This window comes from Lutjanus erythropterus, chromosome 17 (genome assembly GCF_056507025.1).
Source record: "Lutjanus erythropterus isolate fLutEry1 chromosome 17, fLutEry1.hap2, whole genome shotgun sequence".
Taxonomy (NCBI): Eukaryota; Metazoa; Chordata; class Actinopteri; order Lutjaniformes; family Lutjanidae; genus Lutjanus; species Lutjanus erythropterus.
In genome coordinates this window covers 9,309,389-9,336,645 of record NC_139333.1, presented here as the reverse complement: position 1 = coordinate 9,336,645, position 27,257 = coordinate 9,309,389, and the positions used below count along the sequence as shown (strand labels likewise).

Here is a 27,257-nt window from a genome sequence, read left to right as displayed (position 1 = left end):
AAACCGCAGCTTTCTCTTCTCGGGAGCCAATGAGACGGCCGATACGCGGCAACCAGGAAGAGGCGAGGGATTCAGGTGGCGATACGAGCCACTGGCGGGGCGTTTGTGCTTGTGCAGTATGGCTAGTCAAAGGGAGAATAGCTGTATGTGACGGTAGTTTGTAAATGCGACGTGGCGGACGTTTTCAGTCGAAATGGTGCTGCTGCGACAGAGAAATGCGCAGGGCTCCAATGCCACTGAGATAGAGAAGAAAATTAAAAGGTAAGTGGGTGAAATTACATGTGTGTTGCGCCTGTGTGGAGCTGAACAGGGTGAAAGGAGATGTGTGTGCCGGTCATATTGTCATGAAAAGCAGAGTAAACACAGGTGTTACTAATGATACACATGAATGTCCCGTTCCATTTAGTGTAGCAGAGCCTTTCCAGTGAACCCACATGCACAATAGCAGCACCCTGACTCTGTTTTACATTGAATGGAACTGAACCTTAATTATTATCATGGATAACACCTTTGTTTACCCAACTACTTCATATCAAAATGGCTGCCGTGAAAAGGTTTTTCTTTATTTTATTTTTATTTTTTTATCGCTGCTACTTTCATATAACATTGCCCCGTTAGTGTTATGGAGGACGAAAAATGGCGTAACCACAATTTAAAAATTAATGCTGAAACAAAGAAACGAGAATTGATAAATAAAATAAGTGTAACATCAAATGAATGCTGAAATAAGTACAAACTAGTTTATTGATGTAATAAATTAATAAGTAAATACATCCTGGTTATTATACAGGGTTTAAATCGATCTTGCAATGCCTTTGATTTATTTACATAATTCTGCACATTTACATTTATTAATTTCTTTGTACTTGTTCATTTTTATGTATTCCTGTATGTTTTTTATTCACTTCTACTTTTCTTTAATTCAGTATATCTACATTTCTTCATGCATGTTTTTCTATATTTCTGTTTGGGGTTGACTGATATGGGTTTTTATATAATGCTGATAATAAAATAAAGAAAAGATATGTGTACATAATTCTATTACTGTTTTACATGCACATTATATGTCATTTAGGATGGGAAAAACATGTTATCATTTAGAAAAGGCGACCAGGGACAGTAGGCATATTCTGCCCGATTAATCAGTCTACCACTAATTTCTCTGTCTGTATATTAATAAAATTGGTGATACTACTAACACAACTATTGCTTTAATCAGTTAACACCAGATTATTCACAATAATCTGTAGATAAAATAACTTTACCTTTATCTTTTTGATCATCATCAAATCTGTAGCTATATTTTTCTCAAATTAGTCAAGCTATTCCTCAGTCTTTCCATGTACCTCTTGACAGCTGCAGAAGTACCCCGTAGGGTGCAAGTCTCCCTGGACTGATGGTCTTGCAAATGTTGAGAAATGAGAATAGGAAGAATGCACTAAGGGGAATGTCTTCATCAATGCTTAATTTTATTTAGGAGTGTGGAATAGGCAACACTGCGACAAGCAGACAACAATCATTCAAATTCAGTCCATCATCTGACCTCTTTTCTGTCTTTCTCAGAGGTAATGCCTTGCGTCAGGGATCTGCGTGGAGAGGATCCCGAGGGCCTGTGGCCATCCTGCTGGTTGCTCTGTCCCTGTGCGTGGCGGCTGTGTGGCTGTACATGACCTCTTTGGACAGCGAGATCACAGAAACACTTGTCAGCCAAGGTGAGCTGGTGTCTCCTCAGCCCAGGGTCTACTCCGTGCAGTGCTCCGAAGACTACGAGAACTACAAACGCTATCCAGGTGAGGCTCTGCTCCGTGTGCTGTGCTGTGTCAGGCAATCAGCTGACACCTGTCTGCTGTGTAAACATGACTGGGAGAGGATAAAGCCAAGTATACTTGATGAATACCAGGTTAATCCAGTGGCATGTTCCTGGCATTGGATTCTTCTCTGGCTTTAGTAGTTTCACATGACAGGGGCAAGAGCATTCATATTTTCATTATATCTTCCTGAAAAGTTACTTTTTACTTAGTCCTGTAAAAACTCTTTAATTTATTAGCAGTTATCGCATCACAACAAAGATTAAAGTTAATTTTCATGTTTAATCTACGGCTATAATTTCTGTAAAATGTCAGAAAACAGTGAGAAGTTTCCATCCCAAGTCCACAGTAATGTTTTTAAATGTCTTGCCAATCACAAAACCCACGGATATTCAGTCAATTATGAAAATAAATAGAGGACAGCAGGAAAGCTCCATATTTGAGACAGTTAAAAAGCATTTTTTTAAACAATTTTTGTATGAGAGATTGCTTTAAACTTAAAATTGGTTATCAGAGTAGTTTAATTTGTTTTTTAATCCACTGGATGGCAGTATAGCACAAGCCTACTTGGCCATAACGTTACTGTTGGTGCTGCAGGATGTTGAATTGATTTGTGGACCAGCTGAAATAACGGTTTCATCCAAGAGAGCAGTACAAATACTAACCCGTCTGTTTGTGCACTTAAAGCCAAGACATCTTATGCATACAGCAGCTTCCTACATAGAAGTGTTCACACTCATGTAAAATCACTGTGGTCAGAGTAGAGTTCAAGAGGAGAGCAGCAGCACAGATGACATCATTTGATGAAGTGATGAATGCTTGACTGGAAAGTGAAAAGCACAGTTTTTTTCTCCAAATTGAGTTAAAATTAAGACAAAACTGAATTGAGATAAAAGTTAAGAATGAACGTTTATTCTTTCCAGACATGAAATACATATATATGTGTAATATACATTTGTCATTGAGACACATCTATTAATTCTGAAAAAGACGGTGCAGTGAAGTATTTCATTCCTGTTTGCTCACCTGCCATAGGTGGATATTCATTTCTTCATTTGGTTAGTTGGCATGAATATATGTGTATACATTGATCTAATTAGGGAAGTGGCTGGTCTGATTAATGATTACTTCAGCTGTACAAGTTAAAAAAAAGCTTTTCCTCACTCCACAAGAGGAAATATTTATTTCTACAGACTGATCTGACATGTAGAGAGACAAGTGAGCAAAATGTCTGCTGATCCATTTTCCAAGTCCAATCTAAATTGTTTTCTCTCCTGTGTTTATGACTTAAAGGACCAGTTTGTAGGATTTAGTGGTATCTAGTGGGGTGAACTTGCATGTTGTAAACACCTTATCTCACTCTCCCCTACCAAGCATGTAGGAGAACGTACACTGGCTGTAAAAATTTGTGCAAAAAGCTAAATACCCCATCTAGACCCAGTGCAGTTCAACATGGTGTCCTCTGTGGTGGAGGACCCACACCCTCAGTAGATATAAAGGGCTCAGCCAAGGTAACAAAAACACACTTCTTATATTCAGGTGATTATACATTAGGGTCCATCAACATCATCAAATCAAAAGGTTGATTTGCAGAAGGTGCTACATCAGTATTATCAACATGTGGTTTGTGTTTCTGTTAGTAGAAGTCACATAAGCTCACTTTTCTAAACGTTTCTTCATTGCAGTCACGTAATCCCTGCACTGCTGCTGTGAATTTAGCTTTTTACCATCCATCATCGGGCGTTGTTCTTTGGCTGTTTTATAGTTTCTGTTTACTTGAACAGCCATCTCTAAGTGACAAATGGCTTAAAGTAACATTACTGTTGTTACAGTCGGGTCATTTGTTTCAGTTGTTTGCTTTTCCCCACACTGATACAAAAATTCATTTGCCAGTCATTATCTTACCTGCACATTACTCAAGTGAGGAAATCAATCAGACTCAGTGATTAAATTAAATTGTTGTCAGTTACCCAAATACTTGGGATTTTCCACCAGGTCAATTTCAGTCCCCTTCAGCGTGGAACATCTGCTGCCGGTCGCCACATGAGCAGTGTCCTCCCACTCTCAATCAGATGAATCTTTTGCTCTATTAAGTCTGAGAAAATAGTGAAAAATGTCCAATACAGTTTCTTTAAATCCAAGACGACGTCTTCAGATGATTTGTCCAACCAACAGTCCAAAACCAGAACATATCCACTTAACTTTTAATTAAGACTAAACAGCAGTAGATACTGAGGAACTAGAACCAGGGAATGTTTTGCAGACTTGAGTTGACTTAACCATTTAATCATTATTACAATAGTTGCAAAATAGTTAATTCCCTTTCAGCCAACTGACTTCCAGCTTGTGAGCGGGCCTCGCTCTGGTAGCTGAAGGGGGACAGAGGCAGATTTCCATTTGGCCAATAAAACTTGCAGTTATTCACAGCCTATTCCAATGTGCTGGAAATTAATAGAAACAGGAAATGACTAATAAAAAAATATTCTGCTCAAATATTTATTATCTTATTGGAATCAAAGCTGAAGTGCCAAACACAACTTATTTTAATGTAACATTTCCAAATGTGCTGCATAAAGCTGTCTGATTGATCTCCTTTGAAATCTGAATCAGTTTTTAAACTATCCTTGCTGTGAAGAAGAACACAAATTGGAAATTTGTCTTATAAAACATGTGGGCTGCCTGGTGTTCAAACTCAATTCAAGCTCATCTCCAGTATCCACAGGAAAGACAGCGGGAGGCTCAGGCTTCGAGCTATAAATAATCATCATCAGAGGTTGGAGGAAAGCACTGAACTTTGTGGCGTTAATGAGCAGAACTGAAATAAATTCCTTACCTAGTACTTTCTGTCTCTGCTATGGGGTCCAAAGCTTAAGCCAGAACGTGCAGCACCAAGATACTCCTCACATCCTCTCTCACATGTCTGTCTCCCAGGATGCACCCCTCAGAAGTGCGGCCGCGCAGTCATAGACAGCGTGGTGACGAGGGAGGAAGCTCAAGTCCTCAAGAGGTAAACAACACTGTCATACAAAGTGCAGTCTTCTTCTTCTTCTCTGATTGTTTCTCTTCTATTTCTGCAGTGCAGCTAAATGATTTTTTTTTAAAGTGCTATCTGTCCCTGACACACAGGCTGGCTGAAAGAGGGCTGGCGTTGGCCGGGTCAGAGGGAGGAGTGAGTATATTGTTAAATTAAATTGTTGGAATAAATTAACAGGGAGGCAGTGATGAATACACACCCGATTAGTGATTTCTCAGTGGTGTTTATTTAATCAAAAGCAATTTCCCCCTACTTGTTTTCTCTAGTGTTGGTGGTTTTGCATGTTTTGCCCATTAAACCTTTTTGCTGGCCATTTTCCAAAGCATAATATAAATTTTAGAATGACCTTTCGTGCAGCCATTAGTTTTTATCCATTTTAGTACTTCATTTAAATCAACTGTCCTGCAATACGTAGTTAATCCATTTTTACTGCAGTTTAGTCTCCACTGTGGTGCAGTCCACTTCGTTCCTACTGAAGACATTAATATTTATCCGTTGTTGTTAGTTTGACCGAGGGAAGTCCAGCTCAGAGGGGTCCACAGTATCTGCTGCTCGGTTGCGAATTGATTATTGTATCCCATGTAGTGTATCATAGTTGAGAAAGAAAAAAAATATGAAAAAATATTGATATATGAGCAGTTTGAAGCTGTTAATCAGATTCATCAGCAACCAAATCATAAAATAAACACCACTGAAATATGTGGCGCTGTGCATTATGAACACGGTTTTGCATTATCAAAATAGTTAGCAACTAATTTAGCAATTGATTAATAATTGATTAATCTGTACAGTATTTGCTTGATCTGACAGAGTGACCACTGTCACAGACAAAATATTGTGTTGTCTGAATCTGGCATATGACTCTGTCCATGAATCCACTGATATTGTAATGGAAAGTGTGGGTCCGTTTCTCCAGAGGTAGAATTTTTAACATGAGTGGAACTCTTCACAAAGTACTTGTGAACTTTGGTTCTGCATGGTTCTACATGGTTCTGCATGGTTCAGTCTGCTTACTCTATAGTATCTGAGTGGCTGCATGCACTGAACTGTTACAGCCCTAACTGGTACAGTTCTTTAAACACAAAGTATGTTCTGTCTCTAATCCAAAAGTGTTGGAAAACATTTTATTGAGATTTTAATCATAATACCAAAAGAAACATCAATGTACAAATGTATGTCCCCTTTCACAGTGTCATACATTCACAAACAAAACAAGTGGAATGAACTGAATAGGAAAAAAACTGTAAATAATATGAAACAAAACAAAACTCTCCTGTTATTTATATGGCATTTTATTTTCAGTGGGTAATACGTGTTTAGTGTCTTCATTTATTATAATATTAAACTGAATAGCTTTGGGTTTTGAACTGAAAAAACAAAACATTTAAAGACATCACCTTGAACTTAGGATGGACATTTTCTAACGTTTTATCTAGACATTGCAGCCCTAGATTAAACATCACGGTTACCTTTAGTCTTTGTTGTTGTTTGATAACCACTAATAAATTAAACAATTTATACAGGAGAAGTGAAAATTGACTTTGGGAAAATAGGTTTCTGACCCTGAAAGTGAAAGCGCTAAACCCTGTCCTTTTTGATTCAGCACAAATATTGGCAATTCTGGGGGGAAATGTGAAGAAGCTTTACAGGGGTTATGTAGACTCTCATTAACCACTTATATGGAATTCATTTTCATCTTGTTTTAATTGAGTGTTTTTGTGCTTTAAACAAGCCATTTCCCAGTCTGTTAATCTATCTGAGTTTACTACATAATTCAAATTCAAATCTACATTCTTCATATAAAAATAAGCACTTTCAGTTTAGAAATTTTGCCACCAGTATCAGCCTAGAACATCCATATTTGTCCAGATTTTAGATGCCACACGCTCCGACTTTACTCAGACTCTCTGCTGTAAAGGACCTCTCCTGACAGTAGAGGGCAGCCTGGCACAATAAGCTGACCTCCAGCACGACGAGCCGCTCTGGCAGATAAAAACGTGGAGTCATATCCTTGTCCGGAGACATCTGAATGTCCCCAGCATGCCCTACCCCCTGCTCTCCGTCTCAGCAGGCCTTGTCCTCAGCCAATACAGAAACTGTTTATGGAGTGTTAAAACACTTACGTGAAGGGAGGGGAAGCAACAGGGGAACTTCTGAGAAAATGACTTCTTTTCTGGCTTGACAAAAACAGAGGAGCGTCCCAAAGGAGTTGACAAGCAATAAACAAGTAAAGGGTAGAGTGAGAACGCTGCGAAAAGTCCACATAGGGAACAACACTTGTCATGGTTGTACATCAACAGCCAGCATTTGTTTGTACTACTGACATGTCATTTTGCATTAATTCCTGTTTTCCTTTGACCTCTGCAGGCTTCCATACTGGACCTCCACTCTGGGGCGTTATCGATGGGAAAACAGTTTGTCAACATCTACAGGTGGGAAAGAGCACCTTGTCTTTATTTGTTCTGTGCTGTGTTTACACTGTTTTGTGTCCTCAGGAACGACTCGCTGCATAATCTGTAAAATCTGCAGAAATATATTCACCAAAATATGGACTTACTCATCAATCTTACCGTTGCCAGTCCTCTTGAGCTGTTTTCTCTAGGTCCAATGACCCGTACGGCCCTCATTCATCACTGCCAGCAGAACCCAGTTTTATTTGGATCATCTGCTCCTCTCTATCCTTCTCCTCCCCTCATTCATTTCTCCCTCCAGTCTCTCTCGTCCCACTGGGCAGGTGGCTGACACAGGATCCTCAGGGACCAGGTCCCCGATTTTAATCAGGAAGTGATGACGACAGTGCTTCCACTCTTTCACCCCCCCCCCCCATTGGGGACGTTTACTATCTGCTGTTCTTTGGATGGCTGGGTGGCACACCCGTCTGGGTAATGGTGCACTGTACCGTACTGCCAAACATTAATTTATGCTCACAGATCCCGTCTCCTCTGCTCTCTCTCTCCCCCCTCTGTCGTGTCTGTGCCCGTGTTTGTGTCTGCTCATGTGTCTCTGATTGGCTTTGTCTGCGTCCCAAACTGTCTGTCTGTGATTGTGTGGCACGATGTGGCTGCAGGTATTTTGGGGATCAGATCGGGGATGTGTTCACACAAGAGGATTTCCAGCTTTACAGGTGACTAAGAAACCTTAATTAAAAGTCAGCCATGCATTTACTGCTCACTCTTTGAGTTTTGCTCAAAAATGAGAAATTATTTTAAAAGTGACATCCGCTCAAATGATGGTACTTTGTACACAACAGTGGCAAACGATACCTTATTATGATAGCGTTCTCGTATATTCCAGGGTGTTGAAAAATGTTGAACATAAGGGCTCACATCAAAAAACATTTTCCAGCCGTCTTAAACATAAGCAGTCAAGTTAAAGTTGATAATTACAGCAGGTTGGGGTCAAAAAAGCATAATGGCACATGCACATAGCCTCAGCTACTACAGAGTGGACAATCTGAAAACACACAGCATAAAATGCACAACGTCGACAGCCCAAGTAACAGTCATCCATCACATCCACAGCTGCAACACCATGTTAAAGCACCATAAAGCACCAGTGCATGTTTGTCAGCCCAGCGATAACAATATCCAATTTTACTGCCTGGAAATAAGACAAAATAGAGTAACTGAAGGCATAGTGTTAACGTGTTAGCTAAAACAGTAGAAAAACAAGGTTTACAAGAGTTCCTAGGTAAAGTTCAAAAGTGCAAAAAATAATAATTCTTAAAGTGTTTTTTATGTTAGTTAACATGGCTTAGTGCAAAGTATCATTGAGAGCATTTTAACAAATTACTATTTAATAAGTGATGGGTATGTGTGTGTCCTGGGCATAAATGACACCTGTGCTTCTATTTCAAGAGGTGTTGCGTGATCAAAAGAGTGCAATGATGTTGTTAGTCTGCAAATGTGTGTATGGATTTTTATGCACACCTCCTGGAATGTTAGATATGGCAAAAAACATCATCACCTGAATAAAAAGATATTGAATATTGTTACACATTGTTTGCTGGCAGCAGGTGAAGTCCAAAACTCTTTATTTGCAGTCTACTAAACTGCAGTTGGCACGTTCTGTTGACAAGTGTTGCACAAACTTAAATGGTCATAAATCATATTTGCTAAAGTTGTTAAGTCAAATCTTTCAATCTGACATGTTGTGTCTGTTTTTTACCATCAGAAATGTACGTGGGCGAATCCAGGCGGTTATTGCCGAGACGTTTGGTTTGGACCCAGCTCTGATGTACCTCACTAAGCCCACCTTCTTCTCCAGAATCAACAGCACGGCAGCCAAGACCCAACACGACGAGTACTGGCACCCGCACATAGACAAGGTAACGCACAAAAATAGCACGAGACTTCTTCTGCCTTGGATAACTTGTAGAGAAGCATCGACCTGGACCACTGGGTTGCATAGGGGGTGATACTGACTTCATCAAACTGATAATGTATGGGCGAGATGTCACCCTGTGTCTAAGTATTAAGATTGGTACCAACAGCAAAATATTGGGATTGATGCGTTCCTAATGACATGGCTAAGATGTCATCTGCTCCCAGTAAACGGGCTGATGGAAGTCATCTCGATGTCTTGAATAGATTGGCTGAACTTGAAAGCAATGCTATTGACTTATCATTTAATCTGCCTCCCAACTGTCCCCTATGTTCATGAGGTTTGGGTTGTGACTGAAAGAATTCAGTTTCATGCACAAAGCTGCCGAAATGAGTCTTCACAGAGCGGCTGGGCCCACTGATAATGGCTGCTTGTGCACTGCAGCAGAGTAATGGTTCTGTCTAGATTTCACTCAAAACATCTGTGATAGTTCTCTTTTTACATTTTGCACCATTCCTACTGTTGTGTGTTATGTCTTTGTGAAAGAACGATTGCAGCCACTGAGCACCAAATGTGTACTTGGATGAGGTGGTGTGGAAAAACCCAATTACACTGTCAAGGGCTATGCGTCAATGAACTTAAGATAGGTAATGGACTTCGGAAGGCTCCATGGATTTTGTGTCCTGACTTATTCCAGAGGTTCTTGGTGACATTAATTATTTTCAAGGATTCAAGATCATTAATATCATTATACAACAGAGTTCTACAATGATTTTATAATGGTAGTTCCTTCATAATGCACACAAAATACAACACATGTACAGATAATTAAATGCAGAATGGAACTGGATGAAAATAGAAAACAAAATAAATACATACATACACACATTCACCCAGGAAATAAATCTGCAGTGCTTGTTTTTTTTTTTTTTTTATTTACATCAGGTTGAATGTAAACAGCAGCAACATAATGGTTAAGATAATGTGGTTGACATCTTCACGTTGAAAGTTTGACATTTGGGAAACATTGTCCATCAGTTTTGACTGTCATCCTGTCATCCTGATGGACTCTTGCATGTCTCCGGTGCAGCAGTCCAGTCCAGGGTGCACTGGTGCATGTCTCATTGCAGGCACAACATTCTCTGTTTTCCCGTTGAACCAGCCTGAATCCTGTTTCATCCGTTTTATTGTACTGACTGGATATTATCCAGGAGCAGCCTCAAATCTCAGCTGTAGCATGGCTTCTCTCTCCAATCTCCTCCTCTCCTCCTAAGGTGGTGTGTCCAGCTGATCTGACAACACGTTTGAAAGATGCCAAATGCATTTGTTGATCGTCTCAGGGTCAGCTGCTCTTAAATCAAAACCCCACACTTCCCTTTTCATATCTCTGTCATACGTTTTATATGTTTCCGCTTTAAGGCCAAACAAATAACAGATTAATGGAGAAACATAGTGAAGTCTGAAGGAGCTACAAGCCACTGCAGCTACATGTGCAGCCGTTGCCTTAGCAAAACTTTAACAAGCCGGTCAAGATTTACAGAAAAAGGTTGCAGACCTCAGACCTCCAGAAGGGGCTTTGAGTAGAGTCAGTAGTCCTTTGTATTGAAATGTAATTGATATGGTTTGGGTATCTGGGATGCTCTCTGGGCACCTTCCTGTGGAGGTGTTCCAGGTCTGTCCAACTTGGAGATGACTGCGGAAGACCACAAATTTTTGTGGAATTACTCTATGCATTTGGCCTGGGAACACCTTGTGAGTTGTCCAGTCGCCCAACCTGGGCTCACAGCTGTTTAGACAATAAGTGAATTGCTGCCTGTAGCCCGTTGGCTTTTTTGCACAGCACACACCCACTGAGCTGGAGGAGTGAGGTGACAACAGTGTAGGAAGGTTTTATTTAGACCAAACCAGGGTTGGTAATTGTTGGAGCAGCAGATGCATGCACACATACTGAAAATTGCCATTTGATGGGCTGACGGCTGCTGGTTTGAAGCTTTTAACATATAACCCAACCCTACTGTGAGCCTGCTGCCAATTAGACCCAAAGTCAGATTAGCAACAGAAAATGGATGGATGCATTTTCATCACCATAAAAATGAAAGATGTTTGATGTTTTGCCTAAATACAGATCTTTTAGAAAATAGGAAGTACAGTCAGTTTATCTGTGCCCAGAAAATCCCCATGAGTTCTCTCCCATTCACTTTAATCATCAGTTCAGACATTGAACTGCTGCAAGTTTTAGATCGTAGTTATCCTGAAATATTTTTAAAAAAATAAGTGGTATTTTCCTTTAAGGCAGCTTCATCATTTTCCTGTAGCCGGTTCACATTATATGCCATACAGTCTTTATGAATATTCATGTAGTGCAGCTTGTTTGTCTCTGCTTTAGTCTTAGTCTTTCACTTTACACTTTGTTCATCGTTGTAAGATGTTGCTCTGGGATTGAAAGAAAACTTCAAGGCAAGTTTTAAACAAATGGGGTGACTCTGGGGAAAAAAAGTTTGAATGCTTTACAGCTTATTTAGTTGAAAAATGGAAAAATAAGCTAGATAACTCTCTAATTTATATGAATTTTTTCATTAAAATAAATTGTGAGTATATTTTATGCTGTTTTAATGTTTGTTTTGCCATATTGCAAATCAAAATCATTACAGTTTAGTGTAATGCAGCTGACATCCCTGAATGCTGTTTATGGGAAAAGATTTTTTTTTAGTATGTGGGTGTTATTTATTGCCATCGCTCATAAAACTGTTGAAGCATGCGTCTCAATATTGATCTGTATTCCTCTCTTGCTAAATGAGAAAAAGGAGAGAGGAAAATACACTAACAATACACGTTTACTTTGCTTGTTGTATTTCTTGGAGCATAGCGTGTGCTGTTACCTCCATATTAATATTTGTTACCCTATCGCCTCCCACTGCCCCTCGACAGCTGGAAATCTGTAATCTGAAAGGAGCCACTTCTCTTCTCCATCTGTCTCTGCCGCCATTTTGGGACTAATTGGCTAACCCAACCCTCATTTAAATGTAAATGGCCCCTGACGTCTTTTGGTGGTGGATTTTCTCTCCATCGATCATATCCCTGATACGGTGTCAAAGCACCAGTTGTAATATGGCTGCACGGAAAGTGTGTTTTATCTCATTCATAATGAAACTGAATTGTATAATGTGCTGACATATCAAATGTAGAATTTTCCGTCATGACCTTGGCTTGTCTTGCTCTGGAAGTAAGAAAGTACACCTGCTTATTAATAAAGCAATCATCCCGGTAAAATAGCTTACAGACCTGGTTGATTTGGAACTACAGAACTTGAATAAATATGACATATGATCCATATAAGATCCAGAGATATGTCTAGCTTGGAGACTGTTAATTAGCCTAACAAAATGTGTTGTTGAGTTGATTTAGCAAACACTAGCTGTCAAAATTTGTATGTAGTATTAGGTGTTAACTTTATTTTCATAGAGTCTAATGTTAGCTAGCATGCTTGTTGAAAGTGTTACTGATGCAAGGGTGCCGAGTTTACTTGTTTAATGTTGTTTATGTCACCATTTTGCTCTTGATTCCAACATAAATTGAGCTCCTGAGCGAAAATGCCGACTTAACCTTAACGTTAACCCCTATTGTTCCATTTCCTTTATGCAAAGATAATCTTAGCACGGCTAAAATGGTCAAAACCCCAAATGTTATTTAACAATTTACTTTCAGATTTGCTTTGGAAAATGAGACAAATTCACGAGACACTGGTGTAGACATTAAAGTGCCAGCAAAGTTTAGTCTACCATGCTATCTTCCTGTGTGGCTAATGTTTTATTGCCTTGTTGCCATCTGCTGGACTGGACCAGTGGAGCTGACAGTGGCTAATATTATGCTAATAGATTGGTTTGTCCTATGAGGCTACTGGACTATGGAGCTCAAGTACAGCGTTGTGTCCCTGTCTGTATTAATAACACACATGCTAGACCTAATTTCAAACTTCATTTTTTTAAAGATGAAAAGAGTGGCTCAAAATTGCTGCTTCCTCTGTTGGTATAAAGGGCTCATTCTCATGGCTCGGCTCATTCTTATGATTATTATGTTCCATTTCTGCTTTATTCTACCAATAGATCCCCAAAAATCTTACATGCTGGACCTTTAAAAGTAAAATTATTTGCTCCTTTAAAAGAATTGTAAGAACGTATTAATCTTGCTGACCCTGAACTAAGTATTGTTGCTGTTGAGGTGCAGCACCTGTGCCCCTGGTTGGCCGGCTGCCACTTGTTAATGCTGCATTGAAGTGATCATGTTGCACACTGTTGGCTAATCAAGCACTCCCAGAGAGTGACCGTCCTCCAGACAGATGCACAGTTGTAATTTATATGAAATTAACTGTTATGCAGTCTGCTTGTAAAATTATAGAACTTTGTTGAGAGCACTGCTGTTCTCTGAGCCAGAGTGGTTTGAAGTTTCAGCGATTCACGAAACTCTCAGCAGTTCACTTTGTTTTTCTTTCTTTGAGGTACGATCAAGTGCAGGCACTTTCAGTCTAAAATTACTGTTTGACTCTTTGAAAAGACAGCGTCTCCTGTTCTCTTCAGCTCACTCTTTGATGTTTCATTAAGGCTACACACTGTTTGAGCTCAGTGGGCTCTCATGGATCTGAGCATCTCTTATTAGTACTGCTGGAATATATACAGCATAAACAGCCCACAGCACAGTTCATTTGGTATGAATGAATTTTGCTACATCTTAAGGTGGGGCTCCGGATTACATGCCTGCCTTAAGACTACAATCCTGTTAGGTGCATAAATAGTTGCACCAGTGCGGCTTGCAAGTATGCCCAGATTTTATATGTTACTTTGGGATATTATAAGGTCCTTGTTTGTGCAAACTGTTGATTTTTTTCAAATAAAAACTCACAAGCTGCATCTAATCCATTCCAAAGGTGTTATGAGGAAAGCAGTTCAGATCAGCCAGTCAGCGGGGAGTGATCCCACGAGAGAAGGTTTTCCATCAAGAATGGCTTACACACAGTTGCTGAGATACTGCAGTGAGAGGAAATCCACGTATTGTAGGCTGTGTTGTGTTCTCGGTGTGGTCAAACAGCTAGTGCTTCACATAGTACACATGACGGTATACAGAATAAAAGACAGAAACATGGCGGTGTAAAGAATAAAATCTTCAGGGTCACGTCGGATGAAATGATCACGATGCAGCGCTGAAAAGCAGGTTTTGAAATCGGTGCTGGGGTAAGATTTCACAAAAGACATTTGGGAAATGGCAGAAGTGAATCTGATTCACAGCAGTGATGTGCACAAGTTATACGAGTCATTGTAACATGGGTTACATTTAGAGATTCTGTCTTTTAGTCCTTAGTATGATATCCTATCATGCAGTGTTATTATAGTTATAGATATTGTCTTCTTCTCTTCTCCATCAGGTGACTTATGGCTCTTTTGACTATACCTCACTATTATACCTGTCTGACTATGGCTCTGACTTCACTGGGGGAAGATTTATCTTCATGGACCAAAATGGCAACCGGACAGTGGAACCACGGGCAGGTAACTATCATCCAGAAAGACATTTTTCCATCTTTAGCTTCAAAGGCTGTGATGCTCGATCTGCTCTAATGCAGGACATTGTGAATCCAGACTATCGGCAGCAACACCTGGTAACCACTGGCTTTGTCTATATAAGCCTATTAATTGACACTTAAAGGAAGCGATGCAAGATAGATAAAGGATTTCATTATCACAGCCGTGCTTTCCATTATAGGTGCTGTACTCAGCTGCATTAGGGAATCTGGAGGTGGTTTTAGCACTTAAATGTGTAGCAAAGTGGGCGTAATCCTCTGTAAGTGGGTAATCCGCAGCACAGACTGCTGCACATTTAATGTGCAGGGGATTTGGCATTACTTTTCTTATGGTACCTGGAGGGTTAGACACAACATCTTGATCTTATAGGAAATACAGTGGTCTGTCAGTTAATTCAGTCTGTATATGTGTAGAACATAAAGAAAATATGGGTAAGGCTGTGATTAAATTAATATTATGTGCAAGAAGCATATAATAATGTTATGGAGTACCGTGAGACGTCAGAGGCAAATGCTTGGCATTTAAAAAGACAGGGGAATAGAATCTGTTCTCAGGAGAGCTTGTGGAAAATCAGGGAGGTTTCCGAGCTGGTCACTTAAAAGGAATGTGCCACAATGAGTTTACCAACTCAACCAGACAGTCATTAAATTGAATGGTGAATGTTCTGCCCCCTTGCTCTACTTTTGCTGTGACGTTTTGACTTTATCTTCTGTTTCAACTTCATTTCCCTCAAGGCAAACGCAAAACAAACACACCGCAATGTTTCGGAGCTCAGAAGCAGCATTGAAAGGTTATGGAAGCAATCTGTTTACTTATGGAAAGTCAAAAAATATGTGGGTTCTTACATGAGGGCCAAGGTGGGAAACTTTTGTATCAGTCAAGTAAATGTCATTTGTATATTATAGACCAAGATTATAACTGTGTCTCAAGGGGCTTTGCAGTCTTTATAACAGAAAAAAACTATGTGGGGAAAAAAAAGAGTATATTTTTGAATTATAAAAGTTTTTGTACTGATGTCATGGTTCAGGCAGTAAGCCAGATGCGTGGCCATTATGGAGATACTGAGATGTAAACAACAGAATGGATTAAATGGTGAGTACTCAAGTCAAGCTGACTTTAAAACGTCTAAACCTTGGATGAGTTCAGGAAAACATGCTGCAGACCTTCTGCAGATTTAGTTGATGTGCTGATTGCAGCCATTTCATTGAAATAAATTGATTTTGCTCCAGAATGTTGCGGTCTGCTTGGGGTGTGACTTTGAAGATCCTTTAAAGAGTTCCACGCAAAATGTGAAGTGTAATTTGCAATAAAGTCAGCATCCCTCTTGAATCATATTTCCCTGCTTTGCTCTTTTGGCCTCTGTAAATAGTGCTGCACCTGAATGAGTGAAGGCTTAGTGAATCTGTTCAATATGGAAAACATCTTCTGAGGCTGTTTCCTCTTCTTGACAGCATTACTTCCACTCTCTCATATCTGACAGCAGACCATCCCCTGCTGTCTGCGTTCACCTTGTCCCTTCTTTCACTCTTTCCTTTGCTGCTCTTCCCACATTCCCTTTAATCTCGCCCAATTCTCCATCATCACCTGCCCTCTAATCCAACTCATCTGCCATTTTTTATCAACAGCATTTCAAAAAGGCAGTCTTCCCTCTTTCCTTGCCTATAATTTTTCACTTTTCCCCCTGTTTCCTGCCTCTCCGTGCCATCCATCTCGACTCTGCTCCATTGAACTCCTCAGTCAGACACAATCCTCTTACCCCGTCAGTGAGCAACAGTGAAGCATCCTGGGCCACTGATGGTGTCCTATGATGGAGCGGTGAGGGACGTTGACTGAAGGACATATGGTAATGAGGAGCGACTGCAGCTTGCCTGCTGCCTCGTCTCCTGTGACTTGTTTTGGTGAACAGCACAGCCATCAGTGAAGTGAGAATACCTTACAGATAACAGAGAGAAAGGTGATCTTAAACCCAATGAAACCTGCTGGGTGAAGAAGAGGAGGGGGAACGGATGGAACAAGAGAAAAGCAGGACGTCTGCTATCTCTCTAAGGTCCTCCTCGGTAGATTTCTTATTCCCAGTGGAAATGGTGCATGCTCGAGAATCTAAATATGATGGACCAGTCAAAGCCACTGATGAAACCTAACCACTGTCACTGATGCCTGTCAGACAGGTGCATCAAGTAGGAGACACAACACAACCCCATGCATAATGCATCAATAGCCCAGATCCTTTATTTGTCTCTGCTAAAATGCGCATCACCTGATTGAGAAATTCTTTGGGTGACATGCTGGGCAGCTGACTGACAGGTTTTGACTCTGTGAGAGTTTGATCCTCATATCTGGACAGATGATTAGTTTACTGAGATAATCACGGCTCATTGAGATGACAGCGACGAACAAGGTGTAATTATAACACCAGGAAGACAATCAGGACTTGGCTGTCAGAGAGAGCAAAAGTCAAACATGTGATGACGGTGAGCAACAGGAGGATGGAGGTGGAGGTTGTTCGCGAAAGTGTTGTTCAAGTTGCGGAGGAGGAAGGAAAAGAGTTGAGGGTTAGAGAGGAGGGGAGAGAGATGGCTGGTAGATTTGCTGAATGTGAAAACATACCCTGCTGGGCAAGGACGGAGACAGTATGGAAGGTGGACAGAAAATGGCTGGGAGATAGATAAAAAGTAGATAGATAGAGAGATAAGGTGTTTGCCTGGGAATGGCAGATACAAACGGAGCAATTGAAGGACAGAATGAAAAAGGCACGTCTGCCAGTCAGAGGAGCCAATAGAGGTTAACCTGCCGGCTTAGACAACCACAGGGGAATTAGATAACCTCAGCTGGGCTGCCGCCTTACACCAACCGGCTTGACCTTGATGGCTGCGCTTCTGCAAACATACAGACACTGAGTACAATGAAAATGCCTGGACTGATTCTTGGCACACAATAGGGCTTATTCCTGATGCTGTATGTGTACGTATTATTAATAATAGGGTTGCATACTCAAACAATTTACTGTTGCACCTGTATTAAACTGGGGGACTCAAAAGTGACTTAATAGTTGTGTTGATCAAAGTTGAGCCATCAAAGGCCAAGATATCCTCAGTTAAAGTCTTCAGTAAAGTTGTCAAAAGTATTGATACTTTTTCAATCCCACATTTAAAACAATAGAATATTCCTTATTTATGCTACTGAAATTAAAAAAAGCTATTTAAAAAAAAAATAGAATTACTGCCTTGCAACAGTATGTATCTGCCAACCAGAGAAGTGAACAGACAGTTTGTTTCTGCGTTTGACTTACAATTCAGTTGACGATAACTTCTCTCCTGTGTTTTGCCTGACCGTCAGTCCCAAATATATATTCCGTTTGCAATGATTTAACACAGAGGCTTAGTCCCATATCTCTCTGTTTGAGAAGCTGGAACCAGAGTTGATTATCTATTATCAAAACTTTGATTGAGTCTAATTAATTAATTAATACTTCTAGCACTAGTCAAATGATGGTCATATGGAACTTCTTGTGTAAATGTTTTATTTCATAAAACTATATTTGTTTTTTATGATGTAAATGGAGGACGTCTTTGTTTCACCACCACCATGGTATAAAACCCAGAAATTGTGTACCAATATTTGAAACAAGTGAAGTAAACGCTGAGAGGAATGGCTGATGCATGGCGCCGTGGGAAACAAATGGAAATGCTCATTTTACTTCCAGCCCTCTCAGGGTTTTAAATCATTGCCCCGGGCTGAGTCACAAAGTAATCCTGCTAATTGCGTTTGGGAACGTATTTTCCACCTGAGATCTATCGGGAATATTCAAGCTGCTTTTTAATTCAACGTCACCATGCGTCATCTACCTTTAACTTTGATCTCAGCCTCCCCAGAGACGACGCACAGCCTGTGTGATCCTTCCTCCGCTAATTAATTATGAGGCTGGGAGAAGTGGGAGCAATCGATACGTTGACTGGACAGCGTGTCAATGTGCTGTGCGCCTCTTGACTCTGTTGCTTGTGTGTATGGGCACGTCCCTCTTGAAGCAAACCCTGGTACCAGGAACAGATGAGTCACACACCATTTAGCGTCTTGTTAGTGTTGCACATTCACCCCCCTCAGGGTGAATGAAGCCAGAAAACTGACCGTGGCAAGTTAATGAATTTTTTGGTCAAGTTCACACACAAATGCAACCTCAGGAGTGTAGCCTGCGTCCATGCAGGCTATAAACCACACAGAGGAGGAAAAACTGAATGAGGTAACAGATGCATTTTATTTTAGGGCACTTAGAACATTGGTGACACATTTTGAAATCAATTTACATGCAGGGCAGGTTTTATTGTATATTAGTATGTATTATTTTAGGCCTCCAAGTGTGCTGCCATTGTTGCGTGATCAGACAACAACTTTTTTGTGAAGTCGGGGTTGATGGATGTGCCCCGGTTTCAGAAGTACCATGAGCGGTGTCGCATTGAGCTTTTTCTAGTAGAAGGTTGGAAATATTTGAGTTCTGAGTTGTCTGGAACACAGCATGAGTTGTGTTTTCCATGTGAAAACAAGAGATCTGATCAATGAAGATTGTGCCAAATGTAGAGAATTGTGTGAAATGAGTGAAAAGCAGGAAATGTGTACACAATGGGTGTGAGATAAGGTCCATGGTTTTGTGTTTCAAGTTCCAGTGTTAGTGTGTAAAATTGTTAGTACTCATTTATTTTTCATTAACTTCCTGTTAATAGAGTTTGAATTTCATTAGGTGATTTTCCTGTTCTCTCTCGTTCTCTGTTTGTTTAGATATTGTTGCTACCTAGCTCTCCTGTTCACTCTGAAACAAACTGAAAATGTAAAATATTCCGTATTAGCTGTGACATAGAAATAAAATGTAATGTAAACCTAATGTAAAAATCAATGGTGCTGTACAAGGCATGCTTAGAAATACATTAACAAACATTTTTATATGATAAATTCATTTTAACATCGTAAAAAGTAATGCCCCATGTACCCTTCAGTCTAAATTTGAAGAATAATAATAATCACTTTGGCTCTCCCTGTTGACAGTGATTGCAGACAGATTACCATAGTCATTACTTTTCTTTCCATTACATTCCCAGAATTGATTATTATGTCTCATCTTACCTGTCAAATGTAAATTACGCAATTATGTCCCCTGTCAGTGTTTGTGAACGATAAATTGCACAGCAGACAGTTTAAAGAGCAAGCTAGTCAGAGGAAGGAATTTAAGGACGGAAGTTTTTTCTTTTATCTATTTACATTTATGATCAATTCCTCTAGCTAAGAACTGCATGTCCAAAAGTTTTTTAAGGAACGGGTCATAGCCTTACATGCTGTGAATGTTATTAGGTTAAAGGTTAAAGAGCCTTATCTAAATATACCTGCAGAGCTGATATGATTAGTCTATTAATTCATTTGTTCATTGACAGATAATTAATCTGTGGAAAAACTCAAAACATTCTCCATCATGAATTTTCAGTTTTTCTTTTTTATATCAGTGGAAAAAATGTTTGGGTTTTGGACTTTTGGTTGGAGAAAACAAGATTATTTTGCTGTTTTGTGACATTTCGTTGACTAACTGACATAAATGCAGTGACGATAAAAAACAGGTTGATTTTATTGACTTTATTGCCAGTTTAAGCTTCTGTGAAGGGAAGAGCAGAATGCTACATCAGTATAACATTACATGATTATAAGTTTGTTGACTAGTGATGGATTGTTAAAAAAAATATATGTATATTGATGCAGCAGAACAATTGTCTCCTTCTTTTATTCCACACACTCTTCTTCCTTGTTAAAACCTGCCACCTAAATTACTCACATTATGCCCACAGTCTTGGCATGTTGTGTTAGTAGCTAATGTGGCCTGGAGTCTCTGGCCTCGAGCGTAGCTGAGGAGCAGCCTGCAGAAGTCTGTTAAACTCACTTCTTTCTAATTCCAAACTCCCAGTTTGATTTCATTTTCTGACGTGTAGTCTTCAGCCCCAGCCGACATAGACTGAGGTGAGGAGGTTATTAGACTTTAAATAGATGAAATTCCCCTTTAATGCTTCCTTCTTGTCAAAATGAATGTCTCGGATTACAATCGGATGTCCTAAAAAAATAAAAAATAAAAAATAAAAACTTCCAGGCTGTCATAGGAGTCTTGTGCCTCCTGAGATTTATTATATTCTGATGTTCCACAACAGTTGGCTAAATTTAGGCAGAGGGAAATTTGTAATCATATGAGTAATTCGTTTTGTGAGAGTCCTTGAAAACCTCCTGGTGCGTATACAGCTGAGAACAGCAACAGTTGTTGGAATAAGAGAGCAGAAACAATCACAAATAGCTTTTGAGCTGTTCATGAAATTAGATGTTTTGTTGTGTCTGTATTTTGCCGTCAAATAAAAATGTCCTGTGAAAAACAGTAAGAACAATGGGTGAACTCTACCATCTGCTCCTAAAAATAGTAGCCTAGGTCTTATCAGCCCTAACCAGCCACATTATTTTAATTATAAAACTATAATTTTCACTCAGTTTATTTATCGACCTACTGTAAACTCGTGTAAACCAAAAATCTTTTTATGTTTGAAATGACACAATCTTGTCATCATATTTGTCATAAGTCATCTGCTGATTCCTTTACTCCTCAAATTAGCAAACATTAAATAATCGTGATAAAAACATGCAATCACAGTTAATATGAACAGCTGATAAAATAAAGTAACAATATACACTGATTTAAAGAATTTGCATTTATAGTAACAACTTAGTGTGATGATGGAGATGAAGTTTCACTTTCACTTCAGTTCTCTATATGTGGGGTAAAGTATTTGCGTAATTTCACTCAGTGTTAGGAAATACACAACAATATGAGCACAACTCTCAAATATGACAGCTCTGCTATCAAGAATCAATATTAGATTTTACATGATTGTGTTCAAAAGAAAGTCAAACTAAATGTTTGTAAACTAAAGAGAGATCTCATTGTTAGTGTAAACCAGTGGTTCTCAAATATTATTCACATATATCACATTTCTTTGTTCAACAAATTGTATTTTATTTTATTAAATCAAATTTAAATAATTCATGTTCTAATTTAACAATCTATAACTCTTTATAAATATATCTATAGATCTTCCTCTCACCAGTCAAGCATGCATCACCCATATATCAACCATTAATGGTGAAAACTGTCTTTCTTTACATGGGTATTCTGTATAGTCATGGTGCAAATATTTTTAATACATGTCTAAAATATTTCTAATACATTGCTCTTGTGTAAAAAGAAAAAAAAAGGTTAAATGATTCCAGAGGATGAGATTTGAGGTGGTGTATTTTCTGTCTTGTAAGGGGTCCTTACAGGTCCAAACTTGAGACTTCTGCACAAAAAAGTATCTCTAGGCTTTTGAATAATGTCCTGTAAATGCCCTGGAAAGTGATTTCTGGAAGAGGGAACCCTGTTGAGTTTCTCAGTGAATATCCCTCCATTGTGTTGCCTCTAATCTGCTCTGCTGACTGTACTGAATCCTCCAGGCCCTTCACAGTAAACACTGGGAATGTTATATTGACAAGTGCAAGGGATTATTTTCAAAGATTATTTCATTGTGCAGCTGTCTAAAGCTGTGTGGCTAATTTGAGCACTTGGAAATGCCCTCGATTTCAATGACACGAAACAAGCAGACCACCACTCATTGTCTTGCTGCTCACACTGTTTATTGTTCATTAATTTCCTTTCTTTTTTATTTCCCATTCTCTGGCTTTTCAGTGTAAATTCCATTGTTTAACTGAGCACTGATTTCCCCTGACGTCCTCAGCTAATGCCATGCCAGGGGGATTTAGCCTCACACACACACATGGACAAACACACAAACACAAGTCATCAGTATTCCTTGGAGGGAAAGTAGAGCAAACAAATTGGGACACACTGATTCCAGCTTTTTATTCACATTCACATAATGAGATAACCTCTTCAAAAGGCAAAGAAACTGGAAGTTTTGTAACAAAGCAAGAGCCTGGAAACTTTTGAAATATAAATCTCTTAATTATAGGATATAACTGCAGACGAGATAATGTAAACATTAATGCAAATGTTGATCTAAAAGGGAACAGGTTGTGTTTAGAAAGAACCAGACTGGCTGATAAATCGCAATAGCTCATTAGCTGGCCCAGCGAAGCAAAGCCTCAGATAAATAAAGAGAATTATCCCGAGGCAACCTCCCCAAACTCTCACTGTGTGTCGGTCCAAGAAAAAAAAAAAAGTTTTTCATACAGTCAGAAGAATGCATTTCAGCATTCACTTAAGTATAATCCTGGAATAAGCTGAGCCTGTCCTTACGGCCACCTTATCTCCTCAGGGTTCAGGCTTCTTCCTTTGTCTCTTCGTGTCGTGTCCTCTCCCCTCAATACTGCAAAGTATGCATATGTCTTCTTACAATAATCAGTTCAACATTTTGGGGAATAGGCTTAGGTTTCCTAGATCAAATATATATTTGTTTCTTCTGGCCTGTATTGTTATTCATCCATTTAGATTTATTTGGTGTGAGTTGCTAAATTTTGGAAATATTAGCCGTAAAGATGTCTGCCTGCTCTCCAGTGTAATGGGACTACATGGCTCTCAGTATGTGGCGCTCAAAGCCCCCCAAAAATGTGTCTCTTTCAAAAAATTATGACTGAGTTACTCAAGATAATCCACAGACCTTGTTGTGAGCAGTTTCATCGTTCCAGTAAATTCTACTGCGGAAAGAAAGTAGTTCCTATATGAAGCTGCTCCCAACAAGGTCTGCGGATTATTTTGAGCAACTGGGTCATGATTTCTGGAGAGAGAGGTTGCTGTTGAGTCAGATGTGTTTTTTGGCACTTTGAGCACCACAAGCAAAGTGCAATTTGGTCCCATTACGCTCTATGATTGATGTCTCCGAAACTCTGCGACTCACACTCAAAAAATCTAGATGGCTAACTAGCACTACAGGCAAGAGGAAAAATATGCATTTTTGATTTTGGGGGTGAACTGTCTCTTTAAATACAGAGTGTGGGTTAGCTTAGCTTAAAGTTTTAAATGACCAGTGTGTAACATTTAGGTGGATTTATTGGCAGAACATGGCAGAGATTGATATAACATTCAAAGCATGTTTTCATTAGTGTAAAATCACCTGAAAATAAGAATTGTCGTGTTTTTGTTACTTTAGTGAGTGAGTCATTTATATCTACAGAGGCCACAGGTCCTATTCCACGGAGGCCTTCGTGTTGTACTGCCATGTTTCTATACTAGTCCAGAACAGACAAACCAAACATCAACTCTAGATACGGCCTTTTGCGTTTTTAGCAACTGTCACAGCCACCATATGTCGTCCTACAGAGAATGGAGTGTGAGGAGAGGTTTTGGTTTTTGTTCGTTTTTGGTTTTCTTTGGTTGGTTGCATTCTGCAAAGTCTCCACTAGATGACAATGATGGTTTTAGAAATGTAAAACTGAAAATTAGGGTTGTGATTTGTTTTTGGTGGTGTAGCTTTTTTGTAGCTATCTCTCTTTATCTCTTTAAAGGGCAACATGTTTTGTAAAACGTGAACATCGACAGAACGCAATGATTTGCAAAAACCCTCAGCTGAATACAGTATAAAGACAAGATATTTAATGTTAAACTGATTCATGTTATTGCTTTTTTTGTAAATATACACTCATGAATTTGATGCCTGCAGCATGTTCCAGAAAAGTTTGGAACAGGCTTGTTTACCACTGTGTTAAATCACATTTTCTTTTGGTGTTTGGGAACTAATAATCCCCATCCTTGCTCGATAAATGACTTCAAGTACTCAACGGTTCGGGGTCTCTGTTGTTGAATTTTGTGCTTCATACTGCACCACAGTTTCAATGGGAGATGGGTCTGGACTGCAGGAGGGCCAGTTTAGTACCAAAACTTTGTATTTCCGAAGCCACACTGTTGTAACAAATGCAGAATGTGTATAAGCAGGGACGTCTCTGAAAAACAGGTTGTCTAGATGGCGTTTTTGGAAATCATGCGTGTTGTGTCCCCCAGGCTAAAAGAGGAGGAGGGCCATTCAGATTGCTAACTTCAAAAGCCAGCATCTATGATGGTATGGGGGTTTGTTAGTTCCCATGGCATCATGGGTAACGGTCACATCTGTAGAAGCCCCATTAATGCTCAATCTTATGGACTCGTCAGACTACAGGACACTTGTCCACTCATGTCCGTCTCAGATGAACTCAGGCTTGTTTCTCAGTCTTCGCTGCCCCTGTCCCAACTTTTTTGAATCATTTTACAGGCATCAAATTCAGAATAAGAGTATATTTACAAAAGAACAATAAAGTTAATCCTTTTGAACATTAAATGTTGAATACAAGTTGAAAAAGATTTGCAAACCATTTCATTCTGCTTCTGTTTACATTTCACGCAGCATCCCTGGGTTTTTTGGAACTGGGGTTTGTAGCAACATGCAGAAACCTGTCAGTCACACAACAAAACAATTTTAGAAAGGCTATAAAAAATAGCATTTTAATATGTACTTCAACAAAAATTTTATTGTATAGATTTGAATATATAGGGAACATTACTGGGAACCTACAGAATGATTTTAAGACCCTGCCCTTAAAAAAAAAAAAAGAGACGCTGTGTAAATTAGGGCTGTAGAGGCGGTTTCTTCGTCTTAGACAAAAACCAAATAAGCATAATTCCCAAATGTTGAACTATTCCTTTAAACCATTTTCTCTTCTCTGTCCCTCTCATTCCTTCCTTGCCCAGGACGGGTCTCTTTCTTCTCTTCCGGTTCAGAGAACCTCCACCGCGTGGAGAAGGTGACGTGGGGGACACGCTATGCCATCACGGTGTCTTTCACCTGCGACCCTGCACACGCCATCTCTGACCCCGCCCTGCCTTGACACACCCACGGGTGACAGCGCTGCCCACTGGCTTGGACAAGCCCTGCAGTAAAGAGGGGAAAGAGAATGAAGAATTTTATATGGAGAATTTACTCCTTACATCATTATGCTGTTCCTGAACAGTCAATATCTGTAATTTTCTTTTATTCTCAGATATTGACTTCCGGCCCCACTCTGGCCCCGTATTTTTATGCAATTTTTCTACAGCTGTTGCTTCTTTTATTGCACCATTATAATTGCTAGTTTTTGGGTTTTCCACATGTTTCTGCAATCTGGTCCTCTTGACAATCAGGGCGGATGGCTTGAGCAGAGATCGCCTCTCAACTGAAACTGTTTCAAAGAGACTAAAGTGGGATTGTGTGTTTTCTGGGCGCCTCGGGTTTGTTCTTCATTTTAAAGAGAGGCGTCGATGCCTTGAAGAAGAGAGATAAATCTGGTGAATCACCTGCTGAATCGACCTTTCATCACAAAACCCCTGCTCATACTCACCCCCGCCCCTGACGCAGGAGGTGTTTTCTTCCAAGAAGAACCCTCCACTTGTTCAAGAGTGATTGCTCTTTCTGCTATGTTACCATTTACTTCAGTGTGGTCTGTGAGGACAGTTTGGAATAAAATACTGACAGAACCAGAGAAGTCCTTGTTTCTTTCTGTATTTTTAGCATTGAGAAGTCTTTGGTCTCTTCTCTCTGCAAAAACACGATTATCAAAAAAAACAGCACACTTGAGTAAAGGAGATAAATATTCAGTTTTCATTAAATAAACCAATATCATTCCTGTGTATACCTCTATTGATTGCTACTACAGTCTTATCTGGGCTTCCTTTGTGAGCGAGACGCTTGAGGAATTCATCATGCTTGCCTTTATTTTCCGCACAACTGCTCAGAACAATCCACCATCTCTGTTCTCTTTTCTGCTTTATAAATTATGGAGTTCGAGCCTCGAATACATCTTTGTGTGTATGTTATATATGCCAAAGAAACCTATTTCAATCCTTACCTTATAACATGATTAAATGTTAATGGCAGTTTCCTTGTTGCACGACCACCTGATTTGAAGTGAAGTTTCTCGTACTTCTTTGGATCATAAATGAAATGTGTCTTAAGTCAGAAGCAATTTGGCTTCCAGTAATCAAAATGCTGTTTACCCTTGTTGCATCATGGGATTTTGATTACTTTTGATGACATGCAGCCATTTTCCAGTAATAATAAAACTAAATCACTTGTTTATCCTAAGTCACTGTGGGCTCCACGTTGATTAGAGGCAACTAATCTTTTCTTGAATCCACATATTTTTTTATTTACTTTGGCTCTGAGCTTTGACTTTGTCCTGAAAACATTTTGTTTATGCAGGCAGCTCCCTCTTGAAAGTCAGTTAAACATGTCAACAGCTGTTAAGATTTTAAGACCATGCTGTTGGTTTTGCACATTTTGATTACTTAAATCCGAATCAGGGGTTAAATTTGCAATTATGTGAGAGGGCTCTGTGGTTTCAGGTTTACCATGGCTGCAGATGTGTGTGTGCATACACTACAAAATCTGATTGATATCATTTGACAAACTATAAATAAAATATAATAAGTTGTTTTAAGGGGCCAACAGAGATTCTGTATTGTTGGGGCCAATGCCAATACCAGTATTTGGGAGTAAAAAAAAATCC

General features: G+C 39.5%; 1 protein-coding gene across 1 annotated transcript; it reads left to right on the top strand.

The window, feature by feature from the left end:
* The first annotated feature begins 44 nt into the window (after positions 1 to 44).
* Positions 45 to 26,234, top strand: ogfod3 (2-oxoglutarate and iron dependent oxygenase domain containing 3). The gene is made up of 9 exons (XM_084741291.1): positions 45 to 261; positions 1,564 to 1,790; positions 4,740 to 4,815; positions 4,935 to 4,977; positions 7,210 to 7,274; positions 7,910 to 7,966; positions 9,016 to 9,169; positions 14,582 to 14,705; positions 25,465 to 26,234. The coding sequence occupies exons 1-9, from the start codon at positions 194 to 196 to the stop codon at positions 25,599 to 25,601; spliced, it is 951 nt and encodes a 316-aa protein (XP_084597417.1). The 5' UTR covers positions 45 to 193; the 3' UTR covers positions 25,602 to 26,234.
* The last annotated feature ends 1,023 nt before the right edge of the window (positions 26,235 to 27,257 follow it).